General features: G+C 37.5%; 1 protein-coding gene across 10 annotated transcripts in view; it reads left to right on the plus strand.

Moving 5' to 3' along the window:
- The window catches only part of SMARCA1 (SWI/SNF related, matrix associated, actin dependent regulator of chromatin, subfamily a, member 1), a 243,608-nt gene continuing 217,435 nt past the window's right edge, over positions 1-26,173 (plus strand). For 7 of the 10 annotated variants that reach the window (XR_008995270.1, XM_057495933.1, XM_057495935.1 and 4 more), the window contains exons 1-10: positions 1-346; positions 4,851-4,937; positions 7,336-7,502; positions 7,840-7,940; positions 8,049-8,149; positions 15,245-15,424; positions 18,664-18,819; positions 21,047-21,178; positions 22,133-22,201; positions 24,795-24,904. Coding sequence is in view for 9 of the 10 variants with exons in the window: in XM_057495933.1 (XP_057351916.1) it covers positions 179-346; positions 4,851-4,937; positions 7,336-7,502; positions 7,840-7,940; positions 8,049-8,149; positions 15,245-15,424; positions 18,664-18,819; positions 21,047-21,178; positions 22,133-22,201; positions 24,795-24,904 (1,271 nt within the window). In the remaining variant the exon portion in view is untranslated. Of the gene's footprint in view, positions 347-4,552; positions 4,739-4,850; positions 4,938-7,335; positions 7,503-7,839; positions 7,941-8,048; positions 8,150-15,244; positions 15,425-18,663; positions 18,820-21,046; positions 21,179-22,132; positions 22,202-24,794; positions 24,905-26,173 lie in introns of those variants that run through there. The other 3 variants (XM_057495934.1, XM_057495936.1, XM_057495941.1) reach the window with 2 other exon arrangements.

A 26,173-nucleotide genomic window follows, 5' to 3' on the forward strand; every position in this document is an offset into this window, starting at 1 on the left:
TGGACGGAAGTGGGGCAGGGTTGAGGGTTATTTAAAGAAGGGGGGGGCGAGCGAAGGGGCTGGAAGCGGAGTGATTCCCCACCCTTGTTCCATCTAGCTCTTTCCAGCGAAGCCACTGCCGCCGCCCAGGAGCCCTCGTCCCCTTACTCGTCCCCCTCCTCGTTCCCGCCCCAACGCCATGGAGCCGGACACCGCTGCAGTGGCAGCCACCGTGGCAGACGCTGATGCGACCTCCACAATCGTGGTCCTAGAGGACGAGCAGCCAGGCCCGTCCACTTCTAAGGGGGAGGGAGCGGCCGGCGCCGCCACCGAAGACACCGTGGCCACGGAGAAGGGCGAGAAGGAGGTAAATAGGAAGGGGGTGTGTGTGTGCTTCACAAATCCTGTGCCCTCCGAGGGGCCCAAATCCTGATTTTTCTCCACCGACAGGTAGCCGCGGCGCCCGGCAGCGATGGGGGCGGCGGGCGCGCGGCGGTGGGGGCGGCGGAGCGGTGCAGCCTGCGCTCCCCTCCCCCTTTCCTTTTCGCTGCTGGAGGGCGGGGGCGGGGCCGGTGCGCGGGCGCGGGCGCGGCGGGGTGGAGGTACCTGGTATCCCATGCTCTGGGATGGGGGCACCCTCGACGGCCCCCGGCCCCCTTCGCATTCCCGGAACTGGGGGAACGGGGTGGGGGATGGGGCTGTGCAGGAAAATGCCTCCGCCTCTCCCTCTCCTTTCGCTCGCTCCCTCCCCCCGCTTCCCGTCGGCCTCTGCCTGGGAAATCTGGGCTCTTCAATCCCACACTCGCGCAAAAGAGATTTTGCTGGAGCTTATTTTGTTAAATTTGAATTTCAAGGTGCGGGTGGTTGGGAGGCGGAGGACGGTAGGAAACACTTCTTTGATTTGCCCATATCGGCCTGATGAATGGTATGGGGAAAAAAAACCCCATCCCTTGTTCGTTTGGTGCCGGCCTGCTAAAGCGGGGGTGTCACCCCGAGAAAACGAGCTCTTCGCGTCGTACTCCCACAATCCAAACCCCAAATTTGGGAACCGTGGACGCTGGTTTAGGAAAATTTCCAACGTGGGCGCCCTCACCCTCGCCTGCCCCGCCCCCAAGGGTATAGGGTTTCACTCCGGGGCCACCCAAATGGTCCCCCAGACTGGCCCCACGCCTTCCACGCTTCCGCCTCCCTCTCCTAGTGGGCGCTGCTGGCTCCTGAACACATGCAGGGTTTTTTTTCTTTAAATTTTTTTAACCCAGCGTCTCCAGGATGAGCTGCTGCTAACGTGCATAAGGGAACCGCGCTGATACCTATTAAAGCCAAATCCAGAAAATAAGTATTGTCTCCATAAGGCATATTTCGTATGGACCAAGACATGTAAATAAAAGTAGGAAATGCGTTGAAAAATTGAGATAAAAGATTAAGATGGGGCATAAGGATTTTTGTTGTATATTAAAACTAGAATGGATCGTTTATGGGTGGATTTTTTTTCCGTTTACGAGTAGACATATTGTAATTAAAAACGGTAGTTGATTAAAATTATACTTTAGCGATCTCAGGTGGCTTTGTCTGAATCATTATATGATTCTGTAAGACAAATGAAAAGCTTTTGAGGGAAATTAACACCTTTCACCGTGAATTAGAGTAATTTTAAATTCAGTTGCTTAAGTGACATGTTTTGCTGTTGCAAGGTTGACTAAACAGACAATTGCGGTGCTAAGTGAAAACGTGGAAAACAGATCTATCCAGTACTTGGATCAGTAAGACAATATTGGTGATTAAAGCTGGGCCAGAAACCAAGCATCAGTATAAATCAAATGTTGGGAAATCCAGAAATGCAACTAGGCGCCTTCTATTCCCTAGCCTGGGCAAATGTAAGTGCTGAACACTTGTATGGCAGTAAAGGTTTTTGAATTTTCAGGTTGTATGTATATTTTTGAATTGTGAATCAGTGAAAATTGGGTATGTGTAAAAAACCTATACAATCTCTGAGTTGATGCATATATATTCTTGAACTCCAGCCTCATCAGAAATTGCCCTTATAGTACTTCATTTGTCTACTCAGCATAGGAAAATGAGGTGCTTCTTGGCAGGGACTCCGGATATCTGAAGTTTGGTACTTTAGTCACTTTACATCTTTTAATTTTCCTTAAACATCTAAATAGTACCAAAGCATCTATTTCACTTCTTCATTTGTGCTATTTCTTCAAATAAAGTAATTTGGTACTCCGCCTCCTCCAAATCGAAGTACGTTGCACACTACCTTGACTCCTTAAATCGTATACTAAAAGGGTATGTCCTTTTCCTCATGTCCATCAGTTATTGTACTCTGGCAGGGATACGAGGCATTCAAGATCTAAGAGGCTGTTTCCCCTCAATTAAGTAACTACCTCCCAGACACATTCAGTATTGTGTTCATTTTAAAATAATTTTTCAAGCTCCCTCCTCAATTGACAGACTGTTAGCTATCACTTTTTAAACACTTCACCTACTTTAATCAGAAAGAAATTGTTTATGATCAAGGGCATAGATATAACAAAATCATGAAACCATTTAAAACAACTGTAAAATACAAAAATACAAGTGATGCAGCAAAGAGTGAAATAATTACACCTAAACACCAAGGAAAAGGGATGTTCCTGCAGTGGAACTCATGTTTTACTCCCTGGGCTACTGCCATCCCTTCTTGCTGTTGACAGTGTGCTTTCTTCTCGTGGTCTTTCCTATGTCACTTGCTGCTTTTTTAATTCTCTGTAGTATGGGAAGCCAGATGATAAAATTTACTAGAATTATATATCAAATAAAAGAAAATAAGCTCTAAATGAGAGCATTTTCATGATACATAAAGTAAGTGAGACAATATATTGACTTGTGACATTTCGCTACAGAAAAGAACTTTTGCTTACCTTCTGGTTCTCAAACTTCGTTGGTTTATCTGACAGTTGGATAACCTAACCCTGTGGAAATTGGAGTTGGTATTTTGGGTAATGAAAACGTCAAGAAAAAGGTCATGGTCTTTAAGACAGGGCATCTTGATGACCCTGTGCTGCATTCTCATGGCATCTAGTCTACCAGATGATAAAATCCGTAAGGAATTTATTGGAATATCTTAGTCACCTTTTATCTTTTTTGGTATGAGAAGTATATTTTTGAAAACATGTATGAAGGAGCAAGTTTAGAAAGTAGGTGTTTTAAAATTTGTTGTGGAAGATAGTGCCAATTAAGTAATTATCCACAGCTTTTAATAGCATGCTCAAGATTTTAATTAGCATACAATTAGATTTTTATGGTATTCTACTGCAAACTAAGCAAAAAAGTAAGGAGTAAAATGTTTTTCTAGTATTAAAGCTTTCATTTTCCACAAATGAAATTTACAGGCCACATTATTAGATCCATACTTGTGTATATGAGGGGGAGTAATTTTTGCTACTTTGAAATTTGAAAACGACTCAATTTAGCTTTTCAAGGAATGATAAAGGTGCGGATTTAATTACAATTTTCCTTTACTTACTGCTTTGAAAATAAAATAGGATTTATAGTGTATGTGACAGTTTAAAAGTGTGGGATTGAGGGGATTTTAGCAGTTTTCTGTTCTCATCCATCCAGGATTACATTCAAAACATCCCACGCGGATGACATGTCCATGAGATGCTGTAAATCAAGACTGCTGTTTTTTGGACTAAGACTGAAGAATATCTGATCAGTGCTCCAAAGTAGAACCCTGACAAGGACCAAATTCTGTTATCTTAGTTTGGATTTCCTCAAAACAAATTTTAGTAAATGTTGGAAGACATATTTGTTGACTATTGGGAGCATATTTTTCTTACGTTTAAGATCACATTTTGTTGTTGATGTATGACCTCTAGGTTTTCAGGAACAGATTGACAAAAGCCATGAGTAAGTGGACATAATTTCTTTAGTTTTCACAAACAGGTTTGTGTTTTGACTTGAGCAAAGTCTTTGTTAAAAGTGAAATAGTCTCAGGTTTGGTATTAACGGTTAGATTTGTGTTTTTATTATTTTGTTTCTTGATTTCCTACAGGGAAGGAGGTGTATTCTGTATCCCTGCTTACATTTACAGGTACAAGCTTGTTTTTACAAAGGATAGGATGAATGAGAGACCCCCCCAGATAATTTCAATATTTTTAAGTAGCTGATTTATGTTAGTTTTCACTAAATTACAGCTTTTAAAGTAACAAAGATTAATAGTTCATAGCCCTGAGAAACTGCTTCTACAAAATATTTATATACTATAGTTTAAAATGGTTTTCTTTCCAGTTGGAGAAAATTCGCAGAAGCAAGAAGTTTGAAACTGCACTATTTCATTATTTTAAGTATAAGTGATCACGTTGTGTTACATAAAAAAGTTTAAATGTTCTAATTAGAATATGAAAACAAAAAAATAGTGTCTTTTCAGGAACAGAAACCAGTCTTTTCTTCTGAAAGTCTGGCTTTTTCCATTACATAAAGAAGTGTTTCTGAGAATTAATATTTACTTTCCTTGAATTCTTCTGTTCATGGTTGATAATATTAGCATAGTCTATATTTTAAATCTCCTATTTAATGCTTATACATTTTCTTACAGTTGAAATTAAAAAACAGGTGAAAAGGCTCAGGGTTTCACCTCTTGGTTTTTATTTTAATTAGTATTATTTCTCTGGTTTTCACAATTCTTTGGATTTTTTTGTTAGACCTCAGGTGCACAGAACTGGATTAATCATAAGCCCTGCTTCATGGCAAGCTCTCATCACTGGTTCATGTATGGCTCATGTTGATTTATTTAGTATTTAAATTGCCTTTTACTTCAAATGAGAATGTTGACCACTTTTAATACCTTGCTTTACGATTTGATGATTTCTTATAAATTCTAGAAAAACGTTACTCCATTTCAACTCAAACTTGCTGCTAAAGCTTCTAAATCTGAAAAGGAAATGGACCCAGAATATGAAGAGAAAATGGTAAGTATATTCTAGGGTAGAATAGTGAATACTGTAGCTGATTTCTATAGGGGAGATGTGAAAGGTTAAAATATACATGTGTATATATAATGGGTACAGAATCATAGATTTTAGAATTGGGAAGTAATTTAATATCTAATCCATTATAAATAGATTTATGTTGAATAAGTGAATCTCTTCATTTTTATATGAGGAAATGACGGATCAGAGAAGCTATATGGAATAGTTGGGAACAGAAGCCATATCTCTTTACCTTTGTTCAGTGCTCTTTACACCATAATAAGGTGTTATATGCTAGAGATAGTTTATCCACTGAGTGAAAATATCAGTGGTAATATCAGTATGGCTGAGAGAAAGCAGGTCACAAAGCCACTGGTACATTTTTTTTCCTTCCTTGCTCCTTGCTTTGGATATATGAATATATGATACATAAATGCTACACATTATGAAACATATAATGTAATACATCTTGAGGAAGGATATTTGCCCAGCTCATGAAAATATTACATATTTAAGCAGTATAATCTTAGTTATGGCCACCTACTGCGTTATTATACATTTAATTATTTAACTTTTAGTCACTGAAATCCATAATTTTAATTTGAACTAGACTTCTATGCCTTGGGAACTTTCAAAGCCAGTGAACTTGGTTAACTCAAAAGAGAAATTAACAGGTAGTTGGAACTGAATTTTTTTGTTGAGTGGTTGTTTTTGCAGGAATATTGTAAGCATAAGTAGAGATGAAGTACATTTTTTTGGTTCACAGCGATTTTACAAAACTCCCTGTCTTAATGTTTTAAAGCCACATCTAACATAGGCGGTTAATGTTTTAACAACTCTGAAAACAACATTCCAGTGAGGACAACATAAAATAGAAAGGTTTTGGCTTCCTGCCAGCCACTGGTCTGAATATATTTGTCTAATTCTTGTATTTATGTTAATGAACTCTTGTAAGTTTCTGGTGTTATTAATTATGCATCCTTCATTAGCAATCAAATCCTCTTTACACTGTGGTCAGAAAGTGACTGGGAATTTAAAAAATCATCTTTTTTTTCTTTAGTATGATGTATAATCTTTTGATCTTCTAAGATTGTTAATGAAAAAAATTTATTGCACTTAATATGGTACAAATTATATGAGCTTTTATAAATTAATGAGAAATTATATGCCGATTTTTTTATAGTTAAGATACATTAACTATTTCCTTTATGTATGTGTGTGTGTTCATTTTTTTCCCTAAATCCTGCTCAGTTTTTTTTGTTTATTTATTTATTTATTTATATTTTGGTATCATTAATGTACAATTACTTGAACAACATTATGGTTACTAGACTCCCCCTATTATCAAGTCCCCACCACATACCCCATTACAGTCACTGTCCGTCAGCATAGTAAGATGCTATAGAATCATTACTTATCTTCTCTGTGTTATACTGCTTTTCCCGTGTCCCCCTCCCCCCCCCCCCCGCTATATTATGTATGCTAATTGTAATGCCCGTTTTCCCCGTATCCCTCCCTTCCCACCATCCTCCCCCGTCCCTTCCCCTTTGGTAACTGTTAGTCCATTCTTGGGTTCTGTGAGTCTGTTGCTGTTTTGTTCCTTCAGTTTTTTCTTTGTTCTTATACTCCACAGATGAGTGAAATCATTTGATACTTGTCTTTCTCTGCCTGGCTTTTAAATCCTGCTCACTCTGGGGAGAAATTTTATATATTGTTAGCATAAAATTCAATTTTCCAGGTTACCATAATTGAAGAGAGAAACGTTTGTCACATTCTTGTGCCATGACAGTGAAAATATTTGGGATGAGATGACACTGTTTTCTAAGATTCCAATTATGTCTAGATGCAGCTTAAAAATTCTTAAGAGTTCAGTTTATGGTGTATATATATATATCATATATATACACACACACATATATATGTATATAAAATACATAACAGTTAATAACTAGTGTTTTATATTTATTTGGGATATATCATATATTATGATACTTAATTTTGTTAACTGTTTAGGAAAAGAAAATCATCATGATTTGGAAAGACGATTTAGTTTTTGACCGTGGCTCTTTAAATAGGGTACTTCCCATTAGGGTATTTACTAAGTCTGTCAGATCACTTGGCTTCTATTCAAACTATCTGAAAAAAGCATTTTCAGATACTTCTAACTTAATAGCTGTGGGAGCTTGGGCAAGTTACTTAGCATCTCTGTACTTTGGTTTTATCATCTGTAAAATGGAAATAATATCTACCTGATAGGTTTACTAAGAAAACTGAATGGGTAGTATGCTTAAAATGCTTAGAATATAGTACAAAGTAAGTGTACTTATAAATGTTTGTTAAATAACTTTGAATGAATAAAAAAGAAAATCATTACATTTTCTTTTGTGTTGAAAATTAGAAAGCAGACCGAGCAAAAAGATTTGAATTTTTACTGAAGCAGACAGAGCTTTTTGCACATTTCATTCAACCTTCAGCGCAGAAATCTCCAGCATCTCCCCTGAACATGAAATTGAGACGTCCTCGGATAAAGAAAGGTGACAAGCAGAGCCTAATTTCTGCTGGAGAGTAAGTTGACATCTCTCTCTGCTTCCTTCTCTCTCTCCTTCCCTCTCTTCCTCCTGTCCTTCCTTCTCTCTTCCCTCATACTCTTTCTCTCTTCACTTGTGCAGTATGATTATGTATTCAGAAAATAAGGTTATTGTCAGTGTAAATATATTTCAGAGCAACAATATGTTTTTTCTCACTAGAAGTCAATCAGTAAAAATGTAGGTTGGCTCTACCAACTTCTAAGCAAGCCCTGAGATAACTCATTTTTTCATAAAAGATACTAACAATGTAAACTGACTTAATTGATGCCTTAGGATTTGGGTTGAATATGAAGGTTTTTTTTTTTTCATTTCAGCTACCGCCACAGGCGCACAGAGCAAGAAGAAGATGAAGAACTACTGTCAGAGAGTCGAAAAACATCTAATGTATGTGTTAGATTTGAGGTGTCACCTTCGTGTAAGTATTTCATCACATTGGTGTTTTTTTCAGTTCGGTTTTAGAAAAGTTTTACTCGATTGTATTAATGAACGTGTGAGACAGCCTTGATTTTTTTCTTTTTTTCAGATGTGAAAGGAGGACCCCTGAGAGATTATCAGATTCGAGGACTGAACTGGTTGATCTCTTTGTATGAAAATGGAGTCAATGGGATTTTGGCTGATGAGATGGTAAGGAATAAAAAACACATCTTAAGTTATCAATAATTTTTACATAAATTTGAAATACCTGATGAGCTCAGTTGCCCCCCTGAGGCCTGGAGGCACATTGCTTTATTTAGTTACAATGTAAAAGGCATTTGTAAACTCTAGAATTGTTTCTTTACCTAACCTCTAGAACATACACTTACACAGGTCACAAAATTCTTACTGAAATTTCTTCAAATGGTTGAAAACACTTCCTTATACTTTTGTTCTTGTTTGCATTTTGGCTTCCAGAAAGCTCAGAGCCAACATGAATGCTGAAATGGAGTGCCAGTGTAACTCTTAATTGTCTGCCTATTGTGTCTTTTGTGCCTTTTCGTGTTCTGTACCTTCTAGTCTTACTTGCGTTTGGCCTTTCTTTATTTCTATTTTACCATTAATTTGGCCCCATGTTGTTACTGTAGGCCACCTGAAACTTGTTTTCATTGTAGGTTATCTGAAATCCTTTAGGTAATGAGGTCAGGTTTTTAAGTCAAACAGCGAATGAATAAATGAATAAACCTAACAGTAAATGAATGAGTGCAAGCTTGAATGAATGTAAATATCTTGAGGTTTGAGCAGTCAGAAAGTGAATAAATGGAATAAAGAACAAGAAGTGGTCTTGATACAGCAGAGTGCCAGGTAGGGGTCAGGAGGGAAGTAAGCTAAGGAATGATGGACATACAAATAAAACAACTAAAGAGAACAAATAAGGCCATTTTAGATGCTAATTCAGCAGATCAGGGAAATATATGAAGGCTTAGATTGGTATTTTAAGACCAAATGAATAAGATGGGATTTAAGAGATGGCAGGGGGAGTTCTGGATATATATGATAGATGACCCAGTGATACTCATATCTATTTGACTCCAGAGTCATATTTGCAAACCCTTTGATCCAGGAGAGCCATGTGACAGTTTATGCTCTATAGTGTGTAGTGTAGTAGTCAAGCCCCTAGGTACTCATCCCTGGCTGAGCAACTAACTGTTAGGTATGTGGCGGAGGTTCTTTAAATCAAGGGTCTGTAGCTCCTTACATTTAGTGTTACAGGTTGCAGACTACAGTCAGCTCATTGGGTGAGGAGCTTGGTTAATTGGACAACACAAAGCCTAGGATTATTTGCCCTAAGGACCTCTTGACTGCAGCCTATCCAAACATGAAGGGTGTAAAGATATTAAATATTGAGCTTAATAAAAAAGGGAAAGAGGGGGAGGAGCCAAGATGGCTGCATGAGTAGGACAGCGGAAATCTCCTCCCAAAAACATATATATTTTTGAAAATACAACAAACACAACTATTCCTAAAAGAGAGACTAGAAGATACAGGGCAACAGCCAGGCTACATCTACACCTGCGAGAATCCAGTGCCTCACGAAGGAGGTAAGATACAAGCTGCAGCCTGCCAGGACCCGAGCACCACCCCTACCCCAGCTCCCCAGCAGGAGGAGAGGAGTCGGAGCAGGGAGGGAGAGGAAGCCGAGGACTGCTAAATACCCAGCCCTAGCCATCCATACCGGTAGTGCAGACACACAGTGCGTGGGGTGCTGGATACTAGGGAAACGGGACAGTAAAACCTGCAAGCAGGTCCCTGGGACAAAAGAAAAGCGAGTTCTTTTTGGAAGTCTTAAAGGGACAGGGGCCTCACAGCTGGACGGAAGCATCCCGGCACAATCAGCCCAGCAGGTGGGAATCCTGGGGAACTCTGGGCGCCCTAACCCCTGGGCAGCAGTGCAGCTTGGTGGCCCCTCATGGCGATAAACAGCATCCTGCCTGTTCCCCCTCTGGCGCGGCCCTGCCATAGCAGGGCAGCAACCTGAGGCCGGCCACGTCCACAGCAACCACGGAGCTTACTCACAGCAGCCAGGCAAGAATCAGAGCCCCCTTCTGCATGCAACTGCCCAACACAAGCCGCTAGGGGTCGCCGTTCTCCGAGGAAAGGAAGGCAAGGAGCAAGCAGGAAGGGATTTTGTTCTCCTAGCTGACACGCGCCAACTGCTTATGACTGCCTCTATTGCCATGAAAAGGGAGAAGGATTTGATACAGCCCAGATTAACCCAGACATCTTCCCCTGAGAGGGAATCTGAGGAGATAGATTTAACCAATATTCTTGAAAAAGAATTCAAAACAAAGGTCATAACCATGCTGATGGATTTGCAGCGAAATATGCAAGAGCTAAGGAGGGAGAATACAGAAATAAATCTCTGGAAGGACTTAAAAGCAGAATGGATGAGATGCAAGAGGCCATTAATGGAATAGAAATCAGAAAACAGGAATGCACAGAAGCTGACACAGAGAGAGATAAAAGGATCTCCAGGAAAGAAAGAATATTAAGAGAATTGTGTGACCAATTGAAACGGAACAATATCTGCATTACAGGGGTACCAGAAGAAGAGAAAAAGGGATAGAAAGTGTCTTTGAAGAAGTAATTGCTGAAAACTTCCCCAAACTGGGAGAGGAAATAGCCTCTCAGACCACGGAAGGACACAGAACTCCAAACAGAAGGGACCCAAGGAGGACAACACCAAGACACATAATAATTAAAATGGCAAAGATCAAGGACAAGGACAGAGTATTAAAGGCAGCCAGAGAGAGAAAAAAGGTCACCTACAAAGGAAACCCATCAGGTTATAATCAGATTTCTCAGAAGAAACCTTACAGGCCAGAAGAGAATGGTATGATATATTTAATGGAATGAAACAGAATGGCCTTGAACCAAGGATACTATCCAGCATGATTATCATTTAAATATGAAGGAGGGATTAAACAATTCCCAGACAAGCAAAAGTTGAAGGAATTTGCCTCCCACAAACCACCTCTACAGGGTATTTTAGAGGGACTGCTCTAGATGGAAGCACTCCTAAGGCTAAATAGATGTCACCAGAGAAAATAAAATCACAGCAAAGAAAGTGGAACAATCAAATACTAACTAAAGGCAAAAAATAAAATCAACTACCCACAAAAGCAGTCAAAGGAAACACAAAAGAGCACACACAAAAAACAAACAAACAATAAAAAAACTACCCAAGAGCGAAACTCCTGGGCCAGATGGATTTACTGCGGAGTTTTATCAAACATACAGAGAAGACATAATACCCATTCTCCTTAAAGTTTTCCAAAAAACAGAAGAAGAGGGAATACTTCCAGACTCATTCTATGAAGCCAGCATCACCCTAATACTAAACCAGGCATAGACCCCACCAAAAATAAAATTACAGACCAATATCCCTGATGAATGTAGATGCAAAAATACTCAACAAAATATTAGCAAACCGAATTAAAAAATACATCAAGAGGATCATACACCATGATCAAGTAGGATTCATCCCAGGGATGCAAGGATGGTACAACATTCAAAAATCCATCAACATCATCCACCACATCAATAAAAAGGACAAAAATCACATGATCATCTCCATAGACATGAAAAAGCATTTGGCAAAATTCAACATCCATTCATGATAAAAACTCTCAGCAAAATGGGTATACAGGGCAAGTACCTCAACATAATAAAGGCCATATATGATAAACCCACAGCCAACATCTTACTGAACAGCGAGAAGCTGAAAGCATTTCCTCTAAGATCGGGGAAAAAGACAGGGATGCCCACTCTTCCCACTGTTATTCAACATAGTACTGGAGGTCCTAGCCATGGCAATTAGACAAAACAAAGAAATAAAAGGAGTCCATATCAGTAAAGAAGAAGTCAAACTCACTATTTGCAGATGACATGATATTGTACATAAAAAACCCTAAAGACTCCACTCCAAAACTACTAGAACTGGTATCGGAATTCAGCAAACTTGCAGGATATAAAATTAATAGGCAGAAATCTGAGGCTTTCCTATACACTAACAATGAATAATAGAAAGAGAAATAAGGAAAACAATTCCATTCACAATTGCATCAAAAAGAATAAAATACTTAGGAATAAGCCTTACCAAGGAAGTGAAAGACCTATACCCTGAAAACTGTAAGACACTCTTAAGAGAAACTAAAGAGGACACTAACAAATGGAAACTCATCCCATGCTCTTGGCTAGGAAGAATTAATATTTTCAAAATGGCCATCCTGCCCAAAGCAATCTATAGATTTAATGCAGTCCCTATCAAATTACCAACAGCATTCTTCAATGAACTGGAACAAATAGTTCAAAAATTCATATGGAACCACCAAAGACCCCGAATAGCCAAAGCAATCCTGAGAAGGAAGAATAAAGTGGGAGAGATCTCGCTCGCTAACTTCAAGCTCTACTACAAAGCCACAGTAATGAAGACAATTTGGTACTGGCACAAGAACAGACCCACAGACCAGTGGCAGAGAATAGATTCTCCAGACATTAACCCAAACATATATGGTCAATTAATATATGATAAAGGAGCCATGGACATACAGTGGAGAAATGACAGCCTCTTCAACAGCTGGTGTTGGCAAAACTGGACAGCTACATGTAAGAGATGAAACTGGATCATTGTCTAACCCCATGCACAAAAGTAAATTCGAAATGGATCAAAGACCGGAATGTAAGCCTTGAAACCATAAAACTCATGGAAAAAAACATAGGCAAAAATCTCTTGGACATAAACATGAGTGACTTTTTCATGAACATATCTCCCTGGGCAAGGGAAACAAAAGCAAAAATGAACAAGTGGGACTATATCAAGCTGAAAAGCTTCTGTACAGCAAAGGACACCATCAATAGAACAAAAAGGTACCCTACAGTATGGGAGAATATATTTATTCATAAATGACTGATCCAATAAAGGGTTGACATCCAAAATATATAAAGAGCTCATGCACCCCAACAAACAAAAAGTGAACAATCCAATTATAAAATGGGCAGAGGAGCTGAACAGACAGTTCTCCAAAGAAGAAATTCAGATGGCCAACAGACACATGAAAAGATCCTCCCCATCGCTAGTCATCAGAGAAATGCAAATATAAACCACAATGCGATATCACCTCACAACAGTAAGGATCGCCACCATCCAAAAGACAGACAACAACAAATGTTGGCGAGGTTGTGGAGAAAGGGGAACCCTCCTACACTGCTGGTGGAAATGTAAATTAGTTCAACCATTGTGGAAAGCAGTATGGAGGTTCCTCAAAAAGCTCAAAATAGAAATACCATTTGACCCTGGAATTCCACTTCCAGGAATTTAGCCTAAGAATGCAGCAGCCCAGTTTGAAAAAGACAGATGCACCCCTGTGTTTATCGCAGCACTATTTACAATAGCCAAGAAATGGAAGCAACGTATGTGTCCATCAGTAGATGAATGGATAAAGAAGATGTGGTACATACACACAATGGAATATTATTCGGCCATAAGAAGAAAACAAATCCTACCATTTGCAAGAACTGGATGGGGCTAGAGGGTATTATGCTCAGTGAAACAAGCCAGGCAGGGAAAGACAAGTACCAAATGATTTCACTCATCTGCGGAGTATAAGAACAAAGGAAAAACTGAAGGAACAAAACAGCAGCAGAATCACACAACCCAACAAAGGACTAACAGTAACAAAAGGGAAAGGGACTTGGGAGGATGGGTGGGAAGGGAGAGAGAAGGGTGGGGAAGAAGAAAGGAGGCCTTCCATTTAGCATGTAGAATGTGTGTGTGGTGCACGGGGATGGCTGTGCAACACAGAGAAGACAAGTAGTAATTTTATAGCATCTTACTACGCTGATGGACAGTGATTAATATGGTATGTGGGGGGGACTTGGTGAAGGGGGGAGTCTAGTAAACATAATGTTCCTCATGTAATTATTCTAGATTAATGATACCAAAATAAGAAAAAAAAAGGGAAAGACTTTAAGGAGTGTAGAAAATTTGGGAGGAAAAATCAAGAAAATAAAAGTAAGTTACAATTGTTACCTAAAAGTAACCACAGTTAACATTTTGGCATATTTCATTCTAGTCTTTTTTCCTGCAGATGTATTTATTTTGCATAGTTGAGATCATATTGTGTATATAATTCGGTATTCTGGTTTCTTCACATTCACAATATATATATTCCACATAATTTTATATTTTCCTAAAAATAATTGTTAATTACCATGTAATAATCCTAGGGAGGTAAGGTACCATAATTTCACTCACCTTTTATCAGAATTTTATTCATCTCCCTCTCTGCTGGTCATTTGGATTGGTTGATGTATAGCCCATATAGTATTTATATTGTGTATATATATATAATATATTGGTTGATGTATATGTATATATATGGCTTATAACAGTACTATTATGAGAACCCTTATAATTTAGTTTTTCTGTATCTCTCAGATTTTTTTCCATAGGATTCCTAAAAGTGGAATTATGTGGTTATAGAGTAAAAACATAGATTTAGATGCGTAGCATCCATAAAACCATCTCATTAAATGAAATATCAGATAGTATAAACATTATAAAAATAGCTTTAAGCTTAGGTTTATAAAAGAAGAAATATATATCTTGCGTAGAGATAAAGCCAGAAACTGTTTTAAAAGGCCACACAGCGTATGATACTGTTCCCTTTCCATGGGTTAGGTGGTAGATTCATGGATATTCAATATATTATTTTATAAAAAGTATAGTGGACCAGGTGATCTCTCAGGTTCTGGCTACAGAGTTCTTTGAAGTTCTGTTCTTTTATGGTTCCATAGGTTTGCATGGATGTGAGATGTAAGTGAAGAGCCACTTGCCCCTTGAGATGCATGTAGTCTGAGTATTTCATGCCTGGGCTGCAGTAATCTTGGGGACAGTGGGAAATACTGGTATCTAAGCAGGCTGGAAAAGGAAATGAGTCTTTGTGAAATACACACACAAAATTTAATTTTGCAACTAGTAGAAACAAGTACATAGTAGAGTAGAAGTCTCCTAAGTAGAAAGTTGTTTTATTGAGTAACTTTCTACCTGCAAGTTCCTGGTTTCTCTTTGTGCTCACAGAAGTACTAAATTGGAATGGTTATTCACTTTAAAAAAAAGGTGTTTTTTTAACTAACTCTCTGAGTTAGTTGGCGAATATCTTTTTTGTAATGTAGTTACTAAGAAAGGGTTTCATTAATTAAAAAATGATCTGTGGATTTTTTTTTCCTTGTGTGATAATACAGGGTCTTGGTAAGACTTTACAAACAATTGCTTTGCTTGGTTACCTGAAACATTACCGAAACATTCCTGGACCTCACATGGTGTTAGTTCCAAAGTCAACTTTATACAACTGGATGAATGAATTTAAACGATGGGTCCCCTCTCTCCGTGTTATTTGTTTCGTTGGAGACAAGGATGCAAGAGTAAGTGAGAAATGGGTTTAAAAAGGCAGTCAAGAATAACTTCATTTCTGGGGTTAACTTGCATACCACTGCCAGAAAAGACATTTAAGTTGACCACTACTACTAAGTAATACTTAAGTTGTGCTTATTATTCTGTGTTAGGCTCTGTTGTAAGTGCTTCTTATATATTAATTTACTTAATTCTCACAACAGTCATATGAGGTAGATGTGTTACTTATTAATAACAATCCATTATTATGTTTATCTGCAATCACTTTCACTTAGCTCATTAACCTAAGCATTTTTGAGTTGCACTTTTAAGTGACTTTTTATAAAAAAATCTTATTTACCATGTATCTTATCAGTGACTCTTTCATTTGTGCAATTTTGACAGCAAAAATTTGTAAATTTGCATGACTTAATTTTTTATGTTTAAATTTTTGATTTTTGACTTTGACTTGGTATTATCCATGCCCATGCACACACACACAAATGGAACCTTTTCTGTTTGTATTGAGAGCCTCTCTTTTGTGTTTATGCATAGATACAACTTTCAGTTTTGGTCTTTGAATAGAAAAATAGACATCTGCACATATTTTTAGGTAGTATTAGAAACTCTGGGCTCTTGCTTAAATTAGCTATTTGTCAATCTAGTAAGCTGTAATTATTATAGGGCTGCAGAATTAATCTAAAAATAATAATTTATGCACAAATACAAAAATGCATAATCAGCTTAGAAAGCATATTATTAAACTTGTCTTTATTTTGCCTCCAGAGAACATAGTTTAGAATAAATCTTTATTCTATTTTACCTGTTTTGATAGGTTATCAAAAGATATCCTCAGCAGAATGGTAGCATAATGAATTATGTAATTTTATCCTCATCTTGCTTGAAGAAAAATTACTTAAATTTATTTAAATTTAACATTAATAATTTAAATAGTGAAATACTGACTTCAAAAATTTAGAATTACAAGCTTGATTCTTCCCTATGCCTAATATTTGCCAGTAGCAAAGTAGTCCCTTAGAGCTCTTTCTGATCACTGCTATTGTTTAATATAATACCACTCCTTATAAAACTTTCCATTTCTGAAGTATTAATTTTTACTGAAATTTTTTCCTGAAGATCATAACCAAAAGAGAAATATCTAGGCTTGTGTTTTCATAATGTCTCAGTAAAAATGTATGTCAGTGTTTTTCAATTATATGGAATCCAGGGGTTTCACGAAGTATCTCTGGGAGTTTTAAAGAAAAGCAGATGTATTTAATTTGTGACTGCCCTATCTCTACCCCATGGGATGTTGGGATTATTCTTATGGTTTCAAAAATTTCTTAATCTTGAAAACCAATATTCAAAGTCAGTATTTTTCAAATTGCCCCTCATTAATAGTTTGGGAATTCATCTTAGTGGGTGGTAGTAATAATTTTTTAAAAGATTGAGATAGAATAGAATAGAAAATGCCAGAGTGTTTCATGCATAGTAAGTATACCTATTGCTTTTTTCATATAGACGTAGGTGTATACTGGATTGCAACCTAAAGTGTAATTTGACTGTGGGCCATGGTCAAAAGAATTTGGAAACCAGTAATTATTAATTATATAAATAATGTACCATATTCAACATTCACAGATTGATGTTGGTATGTTTAGAGAAAATCCAGGTCATTATTTATAGACAGACTTGAAACTCAGTACCACATGGGATAGATATATTGGGTCTTTGTAGTTTCCTGGCCTTTTGTAAATAAAGAGGTCAGTATTTTAGTATTCAAAATTTTGACGTAGGCTACAACAGTTGTTCAGTTGAGTTGGGAAATTATTAGAGATACTCCTGATCTGTCTGATGCTAATGTGGTCCTGAAGTATGTAGATGTGTGATTACCAAACATGGTTTTTGGCCCTTCTTTTTCCACTCCAGAGGCATCAAAGATCATGGACATGGAAACAGGAGATCTGTCTTTAGTTCTGGCTTTGCTGCTAACTGTATAATGTTGTCTCCTATAAAATGAGAGCCTTTGGATTATGTGATCTTAGTTCTGTCCAGATATTGAAATCTATCAAGTAGTTTCACAATTTCAAAGCAGAGCTAATTTAAATTAAAAATAAATGTATGTTCCATGAATCTGTAGGAGGAATCATTAAAATGAGTGTTTCATAAAATCAAACAAGGATTATGTGTTTGCAGGACCAAATGGGATCTGACACCCTGGCTCTCTTTATTTTGTCTCCAATTCCCTAATGTCTTAATTAACTTTTTAAATATGATCACTTCCCAGGGTGCAGCTGAGTTCTCTACAAAGGCCTTTTTTCCGTCCTCTACTTCAGTCCAGGCAATCCTTTAACACGGTAGTGGGCACTAGTGAATATTTGTTGAATGAGTCCATGGTGTGTTTGGTGCATAACTGCAAATTTGTGAAATAATGACTTGGCAGCTAACAGTTAATTTTTGTCTGTGCACTGTAATTTCAGATTTGTAGATTTTCAGATTTACTGATCAGCACCTTGTTATGGATTTTGTTGCTCCCTGTTAACTTTTGTGGTTTTATTTTGACCTATAACATCTGGAATTCAGTTGATATAAGTTAAAAATGCTCTCAGTCAAGTTGAGTACCATGTTGGCCACTCCCTGTGAAGATTTAAAAATAGTTTTAAATAGTCTCACCATTTTAAATAGCCTTCTCTACTAGATAGAGAAAATCCTCTTTCTGAAATCACATTTGTAGCCTCATAACATCAAGAAATTCACAAAAACACATGAATGGGCTTTCATGACCCCTTAACAAAGTATATGATTCATCCCTGCTAAAAGGAACATAGAAGAGATCCCAAAAGATTGGCATTACTCATGTATATTGAGTTCTTACCCTTTGTTGAAACTACATCATGGTAATGCTGATATCTTGTTATGAATATGGTATTCGGAAAGTAGTTACTTTGCTCATGTCCTTGTGGACCCCTTATGATAAGAAGAGAGAGCCTAGTGGTTTGGTCATCTTCTGGTGGTATGCACTTCTCCAGTTCATTCAGTATACCATACTTACTTAAGGGAAACCTTTGCTTCTCTTGTACTGCTGAATAATATTAGCATGTCATCCAGATAACTGACCATAAATGTACCTTTGGGCCTCAGTTTTCCTATCTCAAAAGTGTATGACACTAAATGAGACCCAGGGTCTCTTAGAACTCTTAATATTCTCTTGATTTAATTTTGTGCTCATCTTGTTGGCATATTCTAACAATAAGTAACTTTTTTGCATTAGGCTCTTTTTATTCGTGATGAAATGATGCCAGGAGAATGGGATGTTTGTGTTACTTCTTATGAGATGGTAATTAAAGAAAAATCTGTGTTCAAAAAGTTTCATTGGAGATACCTAGTCATTGATGAAGCTCACAGAATAAAGAATGAAAAATCCAAGGTAAGCCAGTTCTCAATATTTTTAATTTTCTTTTAATGACCATGGCTGTTCACTTCCCTGTATTCAAGATAAAAAAGTGATTATGATTTTATTCGTGCACTGTGAATGAAAATCAGCTTGTAAAATGGTTTTAAAGTTTAAATTACTGAATACATGGCAAATGGAAATTGTGGAGTTTTTAATGTAAAGAAACTTAGGTGGGGGCTCTCTTGTCCCCACCTGGCCTGAGTCAGGAGCTCTGTCCTCTCGCTTTATCTCTAAATAAAAGCCTCTGCCTTGCTCTCCTACCTTGAGTGTTTGCAGAGTTCATTCTTCAACTCTGTGAGCAAGAACTCCGGCATCATTTTTGGGGACTCGTCCGGGATAACTTCGGAGGACCTCCAAAGGCAAGTCCAAGCTATGTCAGGCCCAGAAGTTCCATGGACTACAATGATGTGGAGCTGGTTTTCTAAATCCTTTTGAAGCCATAAAATTGCAAATGGTGATGAAAATGGAACCCAAGATATAAGTGCCCATCTTCCGAGGCCCTCTTGACTGACCAGTGATGGGGACCTAACTGTACCCTTTACTGCGCCCCTTCTCAGCATGAAGTAGCCAGAGCGGTCATTGCTCCCTTTCCCCTAGCAGCAGCTAGGGTCTCCATCTGTAGAGGGGAATGAGACAGGGACCGTGGGCTTAAGAGTAGGGTGAGGGCCTCAGGGAAAAAACAAAGCAAGATATAATCCATTGTGGGATTTGCTTTAGCCTGCTGGGGGGCCCAGCTTGTTTTTCTGACAACCCAGATGCTGCTTTTCTTCCTCAAGCCCTAAACAAATGATTTGCAACCTGGGCAATGTAGCAAGCAAGCCCAAAACAATGTAGTAGAAACAGGAAAGATGCCATCTTGAAAATTAGATTGCATTTTAAAACCCAATTTGTTAAACATTAACTTTCTTAACATACTCTTTAACAAACAGACAGTAACTCAGCCCACCTTGGGAGCAAAGCAGGCAGTCTTGAGTGATATGCTCCTAGACCAGGAAGCTGGTATCGTGGGAGTAAATCAGAGCAGTAAAATTCTTGTAAATAACCAGGAAGATTAATAAGAAATTTAATGTCTCTTCAAAGATAAACATGGGACCACTTAGCAGGTGTACATCCCTAGCCCTTTGTCTCTCAGCAGCCTATAAAATCCCTAGACAATGCACCACCCCTGGACTCTCTTGTCCCCTCCTGGTCTGAGCCAGGAGCTCTGTCCTCTCACTTTCTTTCTAAATAAAAGCCTCTGCCTTGCTCTCCTAAAAAAAAAAAGAAACTTAGGTGTTCTTTTGCTATACCCATTGTAGCCTAACTCTGTTATGCTATAGTATGTTAATATTTTGGTAATATTTGGTGTACAAATGTCATTTGCATTGATTTATTTTTTTACCAAGGGAGCTACCTTATATGTATTAATATGGATTAGAAAAAATTATTTCCTGAAATTATCTGACTTGTGTGAATTAGAGTGTGGTGTTAACACTGAAAAATATCAGTATTTCTTGCCATTCAACTCCATCAATAGTAGGAAAAGCAATTATTATGATGAACTTCTCTTTGGATCACTGGGCTACTTTGGAAGAACAGGGACAGAACTGGAGCTAAGGTGCCAGGTGGATCATACTACTTTCAGATTGGAACTAATACCCAAAAAGAGGGCACATGTTAGAGAATAACTGTTTATTTAAGAGCATTATAAAAGTGTCCATTTTTATTGATAGGATTACTGCTCTTTTATATTTTTCTTGCTTTAATTTTTGTGGTCTTTATTTAGTAAGTTGATATAAGATGTCACAGAAAATGGGCTCAGCTCTGGTGCTTAAAATTTGTGACCAAGCCATGTTAGAACTTGGCTAGGCATGTATATGTACATGACTGGGGAGAAGCAGCTATTTTGTAAAGTGACCAGCCTGGATTCCATGCAGTTCTAACTGTTTCTGTGGACCCAAAATGGAGAAAATAATTTTTTTGAAGTGGGGGAAGGGTGTCAGGTGTGACTGTTTTCTGCATTCTTGTAAGTGTAGAAATGCCTAGAATATTTTGTTGAGTTGTGCTTCATTGTGGCAGTGTCACCTGAACTAGGATATTTTTCCATAGAAAACTAATTTTCAAGTTTTGTTTTATTCAAAAAATGTATTGGTTGGATAAAGAAGTGAATTGAACATTATAATAAATGAAAAAAACGTTAATAATGCTATTATTTTTCTAGCTTTCAGAGATTGTCCGTGAGTTCAAGTCAACTAACCGTTTGCTCCTAACTGGGACACCTTTGCAGAATAACTTGCATGAACTATGGGCATTACTCAACTTCTTACTGCCTGATGTCTTTAATTCCGCAGATGTAAGTTTAAGTCATATGTTGTGAGTGTAATTTTCTTATGTTCACAGACATCTGTTTTCAAAATATAGAATATATATTGCAATTTATAGTTCTTCATTTGTAATTCTTTGTGTGTTTTGGTTTTCACAGAAAAGAGCTCTTAAGTATAAACTTTTCAAATGGGGATATCTAGATAAATAATACTGCTTTTCTTTGAGATTATCCTCCTTGTTAAAATTTGGGTATATCACATTGATACCATAACTTAGGAGATAGGCTGAGTTCAGAATAGTGCATGCATTTCAGATTTTTCTTTAAATTGGAAGGGTTTTCTGTGTACTAGTTTGGCAGTTGGAGTTCTTAAAATGGTCTCTAATTATGGTAGGCATTAACATTTGGTGAGTACTAAAGGGCTCATGATGTGTGATTAGAGAAACAGTGTATTTTGTGAATGTATGATTTATATTTTCATCATTAACACAAAGTTATGCTAGTACAGCATATGAATTGAATGATTTATGGACTTTGGAGCTTGATTTTCCTCATTACTGATATTAATTGATACTAAAAAGTACCATGTTCAGCTATCCATTGGTTTGTATACCTTATCTTGCTTTTGTTCATTTTTATTGTTTAACATTTTCTTCAGCAGTATATGTCTTCAATTTTATATTCTTACTACTACTTCTCTCAACTGGATGCTGCTGCTATGGTATGGGGAGGACTAATCAAACACCTTTAAAGGAAAAAATGATGATGGGGTTCCTGTATAAAGGGGTTAAAATTTTGTTAACCACTCTAGTATTGTATCTGTTTTCAGAAGTAAATAATATTGGCCATCACAGTTAATGTATCTTTTGAGGTGATTTCAAAATGAATTATTGCTGTATTAGTTGTGTAGAATATTGAGTTTATTTTTAAAAAAGCAAGCCATGTGCTGACTACAGAATTTTTGTCATTTTTGTCCCTCCACAGGACTTTGATTCTTGGTTTGACACCAAAAATTGTCTTGGTGATCAAAAACTTGTGGAAAGACTGCACGCAGTAAGTAGTAGAAGACAAGAAAATTTAGTACTTAAATACATGTATAACCAAGCCAGAAAATGAAGTGCCATAGAACCTGAACTTCTGGGTTTGCCTGTTGGCTTAGTCTCACGGCTTCTCCTTCCTAACCTTTCTGATAGCCTCTTTGGAAACAAACTTCACTAGATACTCAGCTCATCTATGGAGTAGCTGTTTTGCTTTGACGTTCCCCTTTGGGCAATGTGGTCTTCTCCCATAGAGGCTCTTCACTCCCCACACTCTACAGGTCCTCGAGATCGTATCAGTATTCTCCTAGTTCCCCAGTGCCACTTGTAAGCCACTGCCATGTATAGAGAGCTCTTCCACCGAGGCTCAAGTTATCTTGCAGGTTCACCCTCTCCTATTCTCTTCTCTGTCATCTATTCATCACCATTTGAATCCCTCACATCATTAAACACCAGTTTTCCATTCCTTGATTACAGCTTCTTACGTTTTTCTAGTTCTTTCACCCATTCCTCCTTCTGTACTTTCAGAGGCCTCCAGTCCCTGGACCCCTGCTTTCTCTCTCCATCCATCTGCCCATTCCTGCTGTTATCTTTTTTCTGTATTCAGCAGTGAGCCTATTTTCTATCACTTGAACTGCTCTTTAGCCAATACTTCCAAACTCCCTTGGTCTCTTGTCCATCTGCTATTTCCATCCTGAAAGCCTTAAACAGGATTGATCTAACTGTGTCTCTGTCCTCTGGGTTTGAATTCTGCTTCACCCTCTTAGTAGCAGAGTAACCTGCTGTGTACTGGGGCTGCTCAACAGTCATAAAGAAAGTTATACAACTGTACAGGTTAGAGCTACTACAGTTTCATATCCTCTGAAAAAAGCTGGGATTTGGTGATGCTGGCCATCCTTTGATGTGGCTTTCTACAGCATTCCTTCCCATTTCCTATTATAGCTATGTCAGACTTTCCCCAATCTCCCCAAGACTTCTATCCCAGCTATCCTCTGGCTGCCTCCTTTCTCAGCAAATATCATTTCTTTCAAAGAGAAAAAGAGAAGTCATTAAGTAGGAACTCCTTCAAGGATATCCATCTTCCAAGAATATCTGCATCTCTGTTACTTTCTGTCTGAATGGAAAAGGTGTTCTTTCCCTGGTCAATGGCTAATTCTTCCGACATGAACCCTAATCTCTTTTGTTTCTTTTTGGACCTTTTCCCACACTTTATCCTTTTAATTGAATTTTCTACCTTTCCCTCTATATTGGCTCATTTCCCCCAACATGTAAACATGCTCGAGTATTTCCCTTACTAAATCCAAACCCACACCCATACCCACCCACCCTCATGCATATGAAACAGTACTCCCTCAACACAGTGTCCCTCTTTAGCTGTGATTCTGGTTTCTTCCCTTGATAGCTGAGATTGAAAGAGTAATTACCAAAGAATAACTACCAAATCGATCTCTCTATATTTCTCTCCTATCTCCAGAACTACCAAATTGATCTCTCTCTATTTCTTTCCTACTTCTAGACTTATATGTCTCACTGCCTTCTGAGTCTTTTTGCTTAAATGTCTCACAGGCAGTTGAAACTCTTAAGAATCTCTCTTAGACAAGTTTAAGAGCCCTAATCCAGAGACTAGAAATCGTCTTTTACTCTTCTCACTTTCTTACCTCCCATAGATCTCTAATAATAATAGCTACGGTTGACTAACTGTGGTTAAATTCTACACGTGTACTACCACAAATTTTCACAGCAGCCTTGCAAATAGGTATCATTATCCCCATTTTAGAATGCTTGGCACATACATACTGTCATGAATATATTTTCTTGGATGAATGGAAGAAGAAGGGGCTCAGAAAAGTTAAGGAATTTGCCCAGCTCATAACAGCTAATTAGGGGCTGAGCTGATGGTAGAATCAGCTTGATCTGAGTTTGAATTTGGCTTCTGCCACTTACTAGCAATGTAACTTCGGTGAAGTACTAAAATTACAATAATCACATTTCCCTCAAAGAGTTATTGTAAGGATTCGATGCTCTCTGTAAAGTTCATGGTGCAGTATCTGGCACATTGCAGCTACTCTGTATTGATGGTAGCATTACTATTTTCTCATGATAGAATCTGTCTTACAGGTGTACACTGATGATTGCATCTTTTTTCCTCCATATCTTTCTTGAACCATTTTCTCCTCTTCTATATATTCATCTTGAAATGAATGAACATTTTTTTGAAATGGCCTGTATTTTTATCCCACTTTTAGAGATTCTTTGATCCATACTCTGACTACAGCTTTCCTCTAAGGTTTAAAAACCTCATGTGACAGCAGCCTTTTTAAAAGTGGTTCTTTCATGCTTATTCAATAATCAATAATCTTGTTGTTTTAGTTTTTTATGTACTGTGTGCCATCAAATCATGAATGTCTACTTTAGGTCCCCTATTCTGATTTTCCATTTAATGGGCCACTACTTGGTTCTTTGATAACGAGAGTTGGCAACAATTGGTGTTGGTAGTGTTTTCAGATTATGCTTTGGGAAGTACATTTCACATTGGGATGTTATCAATGAAATATGTGATTTATAATATTAAATGTTTTATAAACTTTTGTAAAAATGCCACTTTCTAGGTTTTAAAGCCATTTTTGTTACGTCGTATAAAAACTGATGTAGAGAAGAGCCTGCCTCCTAAGAAGGAAATAAAGATATATTTGGGACTGAGTAAAATGCAGCGAGAATGGTGAGCTATTTTATTTTCGTTACGATTTGTGTGTAGGGATTTATTAAAAACTAGCTTCATAGTGGTTCACTCCTGTTTTCAGTTAAAATTACATTTTATGTTTAAATGGTAAGTTAAGTAGTTCAAATATTTCAATAGAAAATTTATGAGTATTTTATTTAACCTTTGGGAAGAGCATGCATGGGCTTTGAGTCTATAGATGTGTGTTTGAGTCCCATGCTTTGTCTCTTAGTAGCTATTTAACTTGGGAAAGTTGTATCAACTCAGTTTCCCTTAGGTAAAATGGGAGTGGTAATACTTACCTTATAAGAATGACATCAACATTAAAGAGACTAATGTCACTGACACATTTCTTATTCTTGCTTTCCCACCAGTGAAAATAGTAATAATCATAATAAGTAATAAGATGGATGAAAACATTGGTGATTGTGGATATTACAAAACAATTAGCTGAATTGGTTTGATAAATACAAGCAAGTCAGGAAATTGGCAAGAGGAGTCACAAGAATTACAAATTAGCCATGTTAATATAATAATGCTTAGATGCAAAATATTGCTTATATAAATAAAATAATATATCACTTATATAATGACTTCTCTATTATTGAAGCTAGTATAGGGTAGTGGTGAGGAGTACATATCTCTGGACTCAGATATAAGATCAAATCCTGGCTTTGTCCCTTTCTGTGACTGAGTTAGTTGTTTCACTTCACTTAGCTGCCTAAATTTCCATCTGATGGGGATAATTCTAGTGCGTACCTCAGAGTTGTGAAAATTTAACAAGATTCCTGTAAAGCTCTTGCATGATACTGGCACTTGTAGTCCATACAAGTTGGCTGTTATTACAATTAAATATTTTAACTCTTCATGTGGGTATGTAGATCTATTTGCACCTGGGTAAAGGTGTAAAAGAGATAATGAAAAATGTTTACAGGATCAGAAAAAAATGACTTATGAACACAGGTATAAGAAATTGCCATTGTTTTTAGCTCAAACAACTAAAAGGTGGATGCCAACTTTGAGCAATTTTTAGTTACTGTGAATAATTACCAAATACAGTCTCTTTAGTTAGCTAATTATTAGATATAGTAGGCAATTTATAGTAATGGATAAAAGCAGGAGGAGACAAGTTTATAGGCAACATGCAAGTTAAAATGTTCAAATCTTCACCAGTTTCTTGGTTTTGCTGATCATATTTGTCTCAAATCTTGTTTACCTTTAAATGGGAATCTAAGCTGATCACCAAAGGGACATTTCTTGAAGGCATTA

The sequence above is a fragment of the Manis pentadactyla genome, chromosome X (genome assembly GCF_030020395.1).
Source record: "Manis pentadactyla isolate mManPen7 chromosome X, mManPen7.hap1, whole genome shotgun sequence".
In the NCBI taxonomy this organism is placed as follows: domain Eukaryota; kingdom Metazoa; phylum Chordata; class Mammalia; order Pholidota; family Manidae; genus Manis; species Manis pentadactyla.